Source organism: Myotis daubentonii, chromosome 4 (assembly GCF_963259705.1).
Source record: "Myotis daubentonii chromosome 4, mMyoDau2.1, whole genome shotgun sequence".
Taxonomy (NCBI): domain Eukaryota; kingdom Metazoa; phylum Chordata; class Mammalia; order Chiroptera; family Vespertilionidae; genus Myotis; species Myotis daubentonii.
This window is the reverse complement of record NC_081843.1, coordinates 32,457,150-32,470,733: the sequence shown is the minus strand read 5'-3', so window position 1 is coordinate 32,470,733 and position 13,584 is coordinate 32,457,150. Positions and strand designations below refer to the sequence as shown.

The 13,584-nt window shown below is 51.2% G+C and overlaps 1 protein-coding gene across 1 annotated transcript in view; it reads right to left on the bottom strand.

Moving 5' to 3' along the window:
• Positions 1 to 7,475, bottom strand: part of CASTOR2 (cytosolic arginine sensor for mTORC1 subunit 2) — a 49,796-nt gene extending 42,321 nt beyond the window's left edge. The window contains exon 1 of the mRNA XM_059693414.1: positions 7,113 to 7,475. Coding sequence (XP_059549397.1) covers positions 7,113 to 7,225 — 113 coding nt within the window. The 5' untranslated portion in view covers positions 7,226 to 7,475. The remainder of the gene's footprint in view (positions 1 to 7,112) is intronic.
• Between the last annotated feature and the right edge of the window lie 6,109 nt (positions 7,476 to 13,584).

The window sequence follows — 13,584 nt, the reverse complement described above, 5'->3', positions numbered from 1 at the left end:
CAAGTCAGTCCTTCACAATGGCCTCTTCTGATCTATAGGAGCTAAGTCAGTGCCATGGAGCACTGGTCCTGAGGCCTGGGCATGCACCTGGCATAGACAGGGGGCACCAGCCTTCCCAACCTCCATCCCAAGGCACAGGTGGTCCCAGGAAGCCACTCACCTAGCTCTAGGGTGGCGTCCTGGGGGATCTGAGGCTTGTACTGACTCCAAGAAGAATCTGTGATAGGTTATAGTCACAGAGTAACAGCCAGCTGGAACAAAGCTAGGGCAATCCCACATCCCTGCTTGCCCTGCTGTCCAGGGCATTTGTTTTTAGTGCCCCCAGTTATTCTCAAAAGTGTCCCCACTAGCTATCTACTGCATAGCAAATTACCCGAAATCTTAGTGGCTTGAAGCAATAAACTTTTATCTCTCCCATAGGTCCCATGAGGTAGGAATTTGGGTGTGGTTCAACTGGTTGAGGATCTCTTATGAGGTCAAGTCAAGGTGCTGACTGGGGCTGCTGCCACTGAAGGCTCGCCTGAGGGGAGGGTCTGTTGTCAAGGTGACTCCCTCACAGGCTGGCTGTGGGTGGGAGGTCTCAGTTCCTCTCCACTGTGGGCCTCTCCACAGCGCTGCTTGAGTGGCCTCACAACATGGCAGCTAGCTTCCTTCAGAGCAAGGGATCCGAGAGAGAGAGAGAGAGAGAGAGAGAGAGAGAGAGAGAGACAGAGAGACACACACACCAGGCAGCAGCTATCCTTTAATGCCCTTGCCTCAAAGACGAGGAAGTCTCACTTCTGTCACCATCTACCAGTTAGAAGAAAGTCAGTAATGCAGACTTCACTTAAAGGCAAGGGAGCGCCAGCTTTTGAAGGGAACAGTGTCAAAGAATTTGGGATATTTAAAAACTACCAGAGTTACTAAAAAAATAGGGCATGTGTGGTATTGATACAGGACAATATCAGAGAGGACAGAAGGAGTCAGATCAAGGAATATTCACAATGCCAGGTAAGGCAAACAAATCAGGAGCATGGCAGTCTGAGAAGGACTTTGAGCAAGGCGAGCTGTGGTCAGGGTTCAGAGTGAACCCTGACATGCCCCAGGTTGGGCCCCAGGTGACAGATGGTGAAGGCAATGATGGCTCCCGAAGCGGTCTCCTCCAGCCAGGCGGGCCTCTGGACCGCTCATCCTCCAGCTCTGGCAGAGAGCACAGCTTTTTTTCTCACAGGACAGAAACTCCGTTTGTGTTTCTCCTCGGGCTCTGCACGTAGCAGGTGCGTGCTGCAGGGTTTCCGCATGAACAAAACACACCTGTTTGCACCAACCCCATGCTGGGGTCAAGGTGGGACCCAAGTCATAGCCACTCTGCATACAGCTTTCTCTTTCTAGCTTCCAGACCTTTGCTAGAGCTGCGGTCGCCAACCTTTCGGACCTCACGGACCACCAGTGGTGCGTGTACCACCGGTTGGTGACCGCTGTGCTAGAGGACTCTGTGCTAAATACTTGCACTGCTCTGGAAGCAGACACATAGGAGACCTGCAGGATTGGTGTGTCTGTGGGCATGTGCTTACTGCACACCAACCTTGGGAATGTTCAACTTCCTGCACCTAATACATTTCAGGATAATGATCTTGAATCCCACCTTGCCCTTCCTTGCTGTGGGGAGCGCAGCTATGGCCTCTTGGCTACATCTCTGTTGAGTGAACCTTGGGGAAGGTGTGCCCAAACTCGTGTGCTGTTAGGCCTGGCCTAGCGGCCATCGAGACATGTTCTACAATCAGACTTTCTGGGTTAGAACCCTAGTTCTGCCACTTCTGTGTGTCCCGGGGCACTCAAGTTCCTCGGTTTCCTCATCTGTAAAAGGGGACAGTCCAGCCAACTTGAGTTGCCTTTATTGCTTTTATTGTATACTTATTATTCCCAGTTTTGCCTTACAGTGGGGGTGGGGAACCTTTTTTCTGCCAAGGGCCACTTGGATATTTTTAACATAATTTGTGGGCTGCACAAAATTATCAACTTAAAAACTAGCCTGCTAGCCTGGCCGGTATGGCTCAGTGGTTGAGCACCAACCTATGAACCAGAAGGTAACGGTTTAATTCCCAGTCAGGGCATATGCCCGGGTTGCAGGCTCGATCTCTAGTAGGAGATGTGCAAGAGGCAGCCAGTCAATGATTCTCTCTCATCATTGATGTTTCTATCTCTCTCTCCCTCTCTCTTCCTCTCTGAAATCAATAAAAAAATATTTTTTAATTAGCCTGCTATATCTGGTCAAACATTTAGGTAACTCACCCCTAATGCCTCGGCAGGGCCAGACCAAATGATTTCACGGGGTTTATAATGGCCTTTGGGCCGAACATTCCCCACCCCCGCGAGTCCCAGAAGGATGGGACTCCACCTCCAGGTGGCCAAAACGGTCTCTATGAGGGTCTCACTCCCTGTGCATGTGATTTGTGCAGGAACGCTCATGTGACCCAGTCTGATCAGCGAGATGAGGAAGTCTGTGCAGGAGCAGGACATGTTCCTGGAAAGGTTTTCTCAGAGACACCTTGAGACAACAGCCCTTTCCCTCCACTAGGTTTTCTCCCGACTGCCCATAGGCCTGGGGCTGCCCCGGCTGTCCCACAGGGAGCCACACTGTCAAGCCAAGAATAGCCAAATAGAAAGACAGGAAGACCTGGGTCCTTGATGACAGCACCAAGCCTTTAAGTTACCTAGAACAGCCTGACTTATAACCTATCATACAAAGTTCAAACTTCTTATTGTCAAAGCCAGCTAAGTAATAGGTTTTTGTTATCTGCAGCCCAAGGCATCCTGCTGATATTCTACAGTGGGTCACATTTCATCTTCAAATTAAGCCCATTATACCAGAGCTTGAAGGGTCTGAGCTCAGCTGTGCACTCAGGGAGGACTTCCTGGAGGCAGTGGGGCTAAAGTGGAATCTAAAAGAATGAACAGGTGACAAAGGTGGTAGGACAAAGAGTAACATTCCAGGCAGACAGAAAAGGACATGAGACACCGTAGGGTGGTGGGTCTGCATGGCTGGAAGCCTGAGAGGAGGCTGGAGAGAAAGGTGGTTCGGGCTGCAGTGGACCTTCCACGAGGCTACAGAGCCTCAGGTGATCACAAGGATGGAGGAGCAGCCCTGTGGACAACCTTGATTTTGCTCACCCAGGGTCCTGCCATCCAGCTTTGTGCCTAGACTAAGTGCACTCAGCTGGCCTCCGCCCCTTATTCTGATCATACCCAGACGCTGTCCCGAGGTGGGGCAAAGAGCTGGGGCAAGGGCGCTGGGGTTTGCTTCTCTCTAGGTGTGACTCTGTCTGCCATGCTTCTCCCAACCCCCAGGGCACTCGTAAGAGACTCTGGCTGAAATCTGGGTCACTCTGTGCACGAGTGGGACATCCATCAAACGGGCAGCTACTAAATGCCTACAAAGCAGTGTGCTCAGCACAGTGGAGAGAGGACCCAGTTCAAATCCCAATTCCGTTTCTTTCCAGTGGGCTGACCTTGAGCAAGGCACTTTACTTCTCCAAACCCGGTGTCTTTACCTGTTTATATGATAGATGGTAAAATCAATGATGGTTCTATTATATCTGGTACTGGGGGCGGGGGGAGGGTGGAGATAAAAAGATGCAAAAAAACTTCCTGGGCATAAAGTTTATAATCTAGGTGGAAGAATAAGACAACTAAACAATATGCTCTTGTGGACAAACGTTGAGAAGTGATGCAAGGTTACGCAGAGGGAGCGTCTCAGCTGGGCTATCAGGAAGTAGAAAATCCAGATGGGAGGTGATGAGGGGCAAACATTCCTGCTGTAAGACAAGGCCCACAAAGGCTGGCAGAAGGGATACAGAAAGCCCGCAGGTGCCGCTCCGTGCTCCTAAGGCCTTGGGAACAGTACGCTGCACACAGAAGGGCTGGCCATACTAGTAACGGTTGTGACGGCATCATTTGCACGCTGCAATAGCAAACCTCTGAGCGTAAGTCCGAAAGATGCAGATTCAAGTCCTGGCTCCACCACTTACTGTGTGACCTTGAGCAAGTCACTTAACCTTTGAGCCTCAGAGTACTTTGCAAAACAGGTGTAAAACCTAACTCACAGAGTTGTACCAGGGTACAGTCATCAGTGTCTGGGACCAGGACCCCCTTTCCTACCTAGCTAATTCCTATTTTAAAGCTCTAAGATCCAACTACCTCCAGTAGGAAAGCCTACATGCCTCCCTTGGGCAGTCCCTCAACAACCCTTACCCTAATACCGCCCCCTCTTCCCCGATTCCCTGCTGTATTGTGATCACTTCTGTTTATCTCTCCCACCAGGCGCTGGGATTCAAAGAGGGGAGGATAGGGTACTTCAGTATCTCCTGGATCCAGCTGCATCCCCACACTGAGTGGGTATCTAGCAACACCATATTTCTCCCCAAGCCTCCACTCAGGTAGGTACCAGAGGGAGGCAGTGACGAAGTGTGCTGGGGGTGGAGGGAAGGGGGTTTCAGGAAAGTTTCAGAGTGATATCACTAGATCTTGAGGACTGAGTAGGAATTTACTGGGGGAAAGGGTTCCAGACAGAGATGGAAGTACTAAAGCACAGAGGTGTGAAGGGAAGGATAAAGTAAACTGTGAGTCACCAGGGTGTTTGCCAGAGAGGATTGGTTAAAGAGGATTCTGGATCCAGATCTGGAAAGGCTTCAAATGCCAGAGCAAGGAGTCGACCCTATAAAGGAGTGATTGAAAACTTGTAAACAGGCAGCACAGAGACCCTGGGGGCCGGGGTGGGGGAGGGTGGGGGAGAGAGGGGTAGAGCAGGAGGATGCTGTACTAGTTTGGGGTGAACTTAGGTTGGGGGTGGGATGGGGAAAATGACAGGGCTATCTATGGGCCAGCACTTGGCTTTAGGCAGAGGGGGGGAAAAAAACAAAAGAGGACCAAAAATTCTACCTGGATGACCAATTATTGAGAATAGCTTAAACAATATACCCACACTCCACTACACCTTATACTTGCTAAACAGCCAACTTCCACAATCACTCCATACTACACACAGAGAAGCTCCCTGGAAACTATCGGGCCAAGTGGTGCTATCTTCATTACAGAGGAACAAAGTGAGAACCAGAGAAGGAATGGGACCCTGTGTCCTCCACGCAGGCAGTGAAGGTGCTGACAACAATCTGAAGCCAGTGTCCTGGCCCCAGGAGCATCAGGAAGCAGCTTTCAGCCATTTGACAAATGAACTCGACACCTTTTAGAGTCGGACCCTGGAGACATGGAGATGACCTTTGACCTCTGAGTCATCTTGAGACTGGCCTGGTCACCTGGGCCTTGGACCAGCTGCCTCCTGCAGAGAGGGAGAAGTGGGACCTGCTGAGGGGTAGGTTTTTCATGGTTAGAAAGGTTGGCAGGGGCTCACCCCCAGGGCATGCCTATCTCTGAGTCCTCCAAAGTGGACCCCGGGGTGGGGCTGGAAAAGGGCCAGTCCCTCTACAAAGGGAAAGGGCCAGTGGCTCCTATTTGGCCTTTCTAATAAGCCCTCCGATGCCCCCTCCTCCTGGCACCCAGGCCCTGCACAGCCGCAGCCTGAGTCATCAGCCCAGTTTGAATGGGAGCCGAGAAATCAGCCAGGGGGCTGCCTGGGGCTGAGGGCCAAGGGTTGGAAAAACAAGGCAGCTTTCTCTTACTCCAGCCTTGGAACTCAAGGCAGGGTAGGGGGTGGGGGGCAGAGGGCAGGTAGCTGCAGGATGGTGGGTGTCAGCAGCCAGAGGGGCTGTGAGGGTGGGGGTGGAAGGGGAGATTCTGAATCTGAGCTGTGGACTTTTGTTTTCAAATGACCTGTTTAATAATTACCTTGGCAATCAAAGGAACCAGGGCCCAGCAAAGAAAAAGATTTCAAGGCTCCATACCCCACGGAGCAGGCGGAGAAGAAAGTAAACAAGATGCCACTGGCAGATAGATCTCCTTCCATCTGGCAAACAATGGCCGGACTGAGCTCCCGGCTCAGACACACACATTAAAGTGAGATTTCCAGGCAAGAACTTTACCAGGGAGATAAGAGGCTCGGATTGAATCATTTCCCTGCAACCCCAGAGCTCCACTGAGCTCAGTGCCCAAGGGGGCAGCTGAGGGGGGTCTGTCATTTTAACGTTAACCTTGACCTGTAATTTATTCATTCATTTTGCAGGGAGGGCGACCAACCTCCGCCTCAGCCTCTGAAAAAAAACCCAACCAGCAACAACTTCATCCCTCTGAATAGTCACAATGGTTGGCAAACAAGAGATTTAAGTTACAGAGGCTCACACTCCAATGGGGCTCAGGCTCCTTAAAAACACACAAAACAAAAAACCACACACACACACCCTAATCCAAGCACCCACCGGGGCTCACAAAGTCAGACCTGACCTGGCACGGGGAACATCCAACTTGTTTTTTTTTCAACCTCCCAAGGCCCTTCAACTATTTTTCCCCCTGCAGCATCCAAGCCCAGCCTCAAGGCAGAGCCATAAACATGCCCGCTCCTCCCCCTTCCACGGTTCGGCACAACACCCCCTCCCACCTCCCGGACCCCAAGGATGAAGAACCACCGCGGCCGTCACCCGCAGCCCCTCTCTGGCCCTCTCCCAGCCCCCCGCACCGTCAGCAGCCCTTGCAGCACCTTGAGATAAAACACCCACTAATGATTTTATGATTTTCTGCTCCGGGTAGCCGCGCTCAGCAGAATCCCTCCCCGCCGCCCTGGCGACGGGGGCCGGCCCAACCGAGGGATTGGGGGATGGGGGTGGTAGTTTGTTTTTTCCACCGCCGCGTCCCCACACCTGTTTTTCATTCATTCATTCGTTCGCTCATTCATTCAGGGATTCGTCACTGCAGCCTCCCCGGCCCTCGGGATCTCGGGGAGGGATTGGGAGGGAGAGGGCTGAGATGGGGGGAGACAGCGGTGGGGGTGCCTCTGGGGGCGGGGGGCGGGGTGGAAGGAACCCCGTTTGAGGGCAGATCGGGTGGCTTTGTCCAAAGCCAGGCTAGCGGCGGGGCGGGGGTGCTCCCCGGGCTCGAAGTTGTTTTCCGAGCGGCGGCGGCGAGGACAGCCGCCCGGGTGCGCCTCTTTGTCTCTCTCCGCCGGCGCCGCGTCCCCGCACGCTCACCTGGTCTTGGAGGACAGGAAGGCAAGTTTGATCAGGCCGTAGGTGAAGAGCGGGAGACTCTCCTTGGCGACGCTGGCAACTTGCAGCCGGTGCTCCAGGATGTGGAGTTCCATCGTCCGCCCGCGCTCCGCGGCGGCTCATCCGCGGGGGGCGAGCCGCGGCCCCCGCCCCCTGCGCACCCAGCCGGCACCGAGCGCCGCGGGCGGGCGGCCCGGGGACCAGGAGCTCGGCGGCGGGCGGGCCCGAGCGGACAAAGGAGAGGCCCGCCAAGCCGCGAGGGGCGGCGGGCGGCGGGCGGCGGGCGAGGGCGGCAGCGCTGGCGGAGCGGCGGCGCACGGCGCCCGGCGCGGAGAGCAGCTGGTGTTCGCTGTAACAAACAACTTGCCACTCAAACGCCGGCCCGCTGGGCATGCGCGGCCGGGCGGGGCGTGCCGGGACTTGTAGTCGCGCGCTGCCCGGCGCTGCCCGCCGCTGATGTCAGGGGCTGCTGGGCGGCCGCGCGAGGGGTCGGCCGGGTGTAGGGGAAATGCACGAGCACGACCTCCCCCGGGCCCGCCGGGTAGGCGGGGGGCAGAAATGGGGGCTTTCGAGCCAACCTGAGCCTACTACGTGCCAGCTCGGCCGCTCTGCGCTCGGCACTGGGCGCGCTGGGGTCAGAGCGAGTAGCCAACGCCGCTGCAGCGCTGGAGGAGGCCCGCGTCTGGGAGGGGAGAGATTTGGAGAAACCAGTCATTACCGTGCAGAGAAGCAAAACAGAGATGGGTGCTGGGGACACAGATGGGGCCGAGGGCTTGGAAGGGTTTTTTTTTGTTTGTTTGTTTGTTTTTTTTGAGGAGGGACATCCAGGCTGGGTTCTGAAGGATGAATGGAAGCTCTCCGAGGAAGGGGGCGGGGGCTTGCGGGGATGGAGGCCAGGGGCCTTCCAGGCAGAAGGAACGGCGTGTCCAGAGGCACAGAAGCGTGAAAGCCTCCACCGTGCTGTGTTTGGCTTTGTTGGAGCGGAAAATGTGAGGGAGGAGAAGCAAAGATAAGGCAGGCCCAGTCACCGGGAGTCTGGTCGAGAGGGGTTATGTGTGCAGAGCTAAGGAGGGGGCCGTTTATCCCGCGGGAGGGGGGCTGATGGGGGCGTCCCCTGGAAGGCCAAATGGGGGCAAAGTCTGAAATACATTCGAAAGGCTTCCCACCTCAGGGCCAATGTGCCAGTGACCATAACCCTCAATGGTTCCCCTTAATGGCTGAGCGATTTTGAAATTTTCTAGGTTAAAGTGACTGGTGCTTTGCCATTTGGCAGAGTAATTTGGTGATGTGATAGGCAAGCTGGGAGTCTCTTTTTGAGGGAAGCTCTGGTTGTCCTCCTTCACACCCTCAGCCCTTCTCTGTTAGGCAGAAGCATATTAGGCTCCCTAATTTCCACAAGAAGGTGTGAAGCCTGCATGCTGATCTTACAGCCTGCTGGTCCCCTTCCTGTTTTATTGTCGTTCGAGAATTTATTACCCTCTAATAAAGAATATATTTACTTTTTATTTTTCTGTCTTCCTGTTCTAGAATCTCAACTCTATTAAGGCAGTGGCTTTGGTCTGTTCCTTGCGGTATTCCCAGTGCCTGCAATGTGACTGGCATGTGCGAGACACGAATTCAATATTTATGGAATAAATGCATACATCTATTCCTTTGGAATCTAGAAGGCCCAACAAGAAATGCACTCAGGGGCCAGTCAAGTGGCATAAGTGTGTGAAGCAGTCGGCTATCAGTCAGAAATGGTACAGGGGAAGGGAGGCCAGCCTGAAGGCATAAATTCAAATTTTAAATCAACAACCAACAGGTGAAACCAAACAAGGCTAAAGGCAGGAATCAGCCAGTTTTCTGACTTCTGCTCTGGATGGCAGAAATCTGTAGGCCATGACCCCTGAGTGCATGGTGAAATTAACTTAGCAGGCTATGAATTCATTAAAAAATAATTAAATAGGGAATGGCACATAGTAAAGTTACCATTATCATTTCTATGTTTCAAAACACTTTCATCTGGCTGTGTATGTACATGTGTGCATGTATGCAGGTGTGTGTGTCTGTGTGCACTGGATCTTGATGTAAAGGTATTCCTTACTGTGGGTCTTGGTCAAGTACATTTGAAAGCACTCTGGGCTTTCCATTTAATCAAGCCAGACTAGCATCAAGTTTACAAATTTAGGCCATTTTGATTGACTTGTACAATTGCTTTTGTATTTGAAGTTGTAATTGGTGTTTAAGGTTTTTGTAAAACTGTCTGTTGAAATTAATGTTGAGAAGTTAAAGAAACTGGCCTCAGGGTTGCCAAATCCAGAGGATGGTTTCAAGCTGGGACTAGGGTGAGACATTCACTCTCAAGGTCATGCAAGTGCTGGCTTGGCACTTTGCCGGTGGAATTCATTCTCTCTTGATTCCTTAGCACTGCACTCTTCTCTGGTATTCTGGGTTCCACCTTTAGTTTCTTCTCTGCCCAATCCTAAAATCAGTGGAGGCCCACCTCGTGTTCCTTTTTGTAGTGTATTTTTGCAGTAATAGCTGCTAGAGAATCATGCCTCCTGGTGAGGCAATCCACATTGACTTGTTTGGTCATGTGATTTCTTTGGTGAATGAGGTATTAGCAAATGTGCTTGCTAAGTCCTGTGAATTGGGACTGCCCACTTAGAATGTTCCTCTGAGACCATCATCCTGTAGAGAACCCCAGATGAAAGACCACATGGAGAGGGGTCCGAGTGTCCCAGACGTTCCAGTTGAGCCCAGCCCCCTGGTGACGGTTGGCACCAACTACCAGACATGTAAGTGAGACCATCTTGGACCCTCCAACTCAGCGTTTAGCATGCAGCCATACAAGTGAGCCAGGTAAAACCAGAAGGTCTACCCAGCCAATCTATAGAAACATGAAAAATAATAAATCATCGTTTTTAGGCACTAAGATTAGGAGTGGTTTATTACACAATAGTAGATAGCTGATATATATTCTCACTCAATGGGTGAACCCAATCTCTGGCTTCTAATATGTTGATGGCCCCCAAATTGATAGTTCCAGCTTAGAACGTATTCCTTTGGCCTATGTTCCAGCTTATAACACACTAGGGCTGGGAGACTGCAGTGGGCACAAGAGTGGGTCTCAAGCCCATCCTCTGCCCCCTTGCCTGACCCCTCCCGCTGTGCCGCTGCCCCCCCACCCCCATCCCGCCCCCGTCTGCCGACAGCCCTGCTCCTGCTGCCACGGCTCCCATGAGCTGATGGCGCTGGCCCCGCTCTCACCCGCTGATGGCACGGAGCGATTGGGGCTGGCTCCAGCAGCGGGTGCGAGTGGCAGCTGCTGCCCCTGATCGCTCCTCAGGAGCAGGGGGAGGTGGAGAAGCCCCGAGGGGCGATCGGGGCCAGCAGCCACCCGCTCACACCAATTTTCAGTAACCATCAGAGGCTTGCCTGGATGACAGCCACTGGAGCCCTGCCTTGGTCTGCGCCCCTGCTCACCTGCTCCACCATCCTGCAGTGGCTGACGCCTGCCATGTTCTGTGCTTTGCCGCCTGCTGCCAACACCCGCCATGGTCCGCACGCGTCCCCCTGGTGGTCAGTGCATGTTGTAGTGACCGGTTGTTCGGTTGTTTGGTTGTTCCACCATTCGGTCTATTTGCATATTCAGGTCTTATATCTATCTATATCTATATCTATATCTATATCTATATCTATATCTATATCATCTATATCTATATCTATATCTATATCTATATTCCTGTGGCCTATTCCTATGTTAAATAATTCACATATTTAACTTCCTAGTGGTTAGCTACATCCACCTAAATGTTCACAGGCGTGGCCAACCCAACCTGTTTAAATCTTACCTCCTCATCTAGACCACCTCAGACCATCAACTCTTCCTCCTGTAATCTCTGTCTTGGTTAGCAACACCATCTCCAGTCCCTCAATTTACCAACCTGGTATGGCACACTGAATTTTCCAAGATGCCTGCAACAAGATCTTCTATCCTACATGCTCTTCTCCTCCCCCACAATATTCAGAATCACCCCACTAGGAAGTGGGTCTGTGTTTCCTCCCCTTGAATCTGAGCAGGCCTGTGACTACAGAGGAAATGACCCCATCTGACTTCTTAAGCTTGGCTTAATGGGTGGTACTGCTGCCACTGGGTCTTCTTGGGACATTCATCTTGGAACCCAGCTGCCATGCTGAGAGGAAGCATGAGCCACAAGGAACGACCACAAGTAGGCATTTGCATCAGTTTGCTAGAGCTGCATAACCAAGTACCACAAACTGGGGGACTTAAACACCAGCAATGCATTTTCCCACAATTCTAGAGGCTAGAAGTCCAAGATCAAGGTGCTGGCAAGGTTAATTCCTTCTGAGGATTCTCTCCTTGACTTGTCGGTGGCTACCTTCTCCCTCTGTCCTCACATGGTCTTCCTTCTATGCATATCTGTCTTAATCTCCTGTGGATTAGGGCCCACCCTAATGACCTCATTTTAACTTAATTACCTCTTTAAATACAGTCACATTCTTAGGTGCTGGGGGTTAAGGCTTTAATATGTGCATCTGTGGGATGGTGGATGCAGTTTGACCCATAGCAGTATCCCAGCCAATGGCCTCAGCTGAGGTTTCAGCGGACAGCCAGCATCACCAGCAGGTATGTGGTGAGAAAGCCTTTGTCAGAAACTCATGAGAGGCCCTGAGCAAGAACTACTCTGGTGAACTTCATCAGCCTCTAGAACTGTGAAAGATAATAATAAAATACTTACTGCTTTAAGCCACTACATTTTGGGATGGATTGCTAAGCAGCAGTAGATTACTGGAACATCCTGGAATCTACTTGGTGGTGGCAGCGGGGGACAGGGGAAGTTGACCAGGGAATCGGCCTAGATTGCTACCTCTTGCTTCCTGTTTGCCTCTGCCCCAGTATCTCATCAGTCACCCCGTCTTAATGATTTTACATATTGCATACCTCTGTAAGCCTGTTTCTCTCTCTATCTGGACCATCATGATCTTAGGTCAGGACATAACTTTCCTGTGCTAGATGGGAACATTGGCCTCCTAATGCTGATTGCATTCTCATGTTGCCATGGTAGCTCTTCAATGATGTGGCCCTATTTCTATAACTCCTCTGGTTAATGCCCTCTAGGGACCATGAAGAAACCACAGGCCTCTTAAGAAAACCAAGCCCAGCTCGCCTGGCGTGGCTCAGTGGTTGAGCATCAACCCATGAACCAAGAGGTCACGGATTCAATTCCTGATCAGGGGCACATGCCTGGGTTACAGGCTTAATCCCAGTAGAGGGTGTGCAGGAGGCAGCTGATCAATGATTCTCTTTCATCATTGATGTTTCCATCTCTCTCTCTCTCCCTCTCCCTTCCTCTCTGAAATCAATTAAAAAAATTTTTTTTTTAAAGAAAAAGAAAACCAAGCCCAGATCCTCCATGGCTGGTCATATGTAAAGTAGAACGGGCTTCGTGACTCCTAGACCCATGCTCTCCAATCTGCCAAATGTGGCTATTGAGCACTTGAAATGTAGCTGGTATCATGAGAAACAAGTTTTAATTTTAATTAATTTAAATTAAAAAACTGATACTTGATTCAGGTATTGGGAAGTGCTCAAGTGTGTTTGGAACAGGGTGACCAACCATCCTGGTTTTCCTGGGACTGGTTTTAAAACCAGGATTTGGATAAACTGGGAAGAGTTGGTCACACCACTTTGGAAAAAACTTGGTTATAGAAATCTGTGAAACCTGAATGGAGATGAAAATAAAACATTCGAATGGCAACGAGCTAGAAATGTCAAATATACCTTGACTTTTAAAGACTTGGTGTGGAAAAAAGAATGTAAAGCATCTCATTAATAATCTTTTTTAACATTGATTACATGTTGAAATGATAATATTTTGGATATTGGGTTAAGTAGAATATATTATTAAAATTAAGTTCATCTGTTTCTACTTTTTAAAGTTCAAAATGACATATGGCTTGCATTATGTTTTTATTGGACAGTGTCGCTGTGGAGTGGTGATTCTCAAATGTGGTTGGTGTCAGAATGACTAGGGGCACTTAGTCAAAGTACCCAGGCCCAGGCCCTGTCCTGCTTCCAGGACCCTGGGCCTCTCTTTCATCAGCTCTCCAGGCCTCAATCACGCTGCTGGGATGGGGTGGGCTGGGAGAGTATGGACTCCAGACACCCTTTCCATTTAAGTTTGGAGTCTCTGGACCCAATAAAGCAACACCCAGAGACGGGCAGGTCTTCTCCGTCTGGCTAAGGCCTAGTATGGGCTTTATCAGCATGGGCTGCTCAGACAGGGTGGGAGTAGGAAAAAGAAGGTGAAAGAGGCTCAGGAGAACTCTATTTGGGGCTCAGGTTTTTTTCTGGATCCTAGGTGAGCTGACCTTGAATCTTCTCCCATAAGTTTGACAAACAACAGTGAGGGCCCTGGGGTGTCATTGAGGGTTCTTGAGCAAGGGA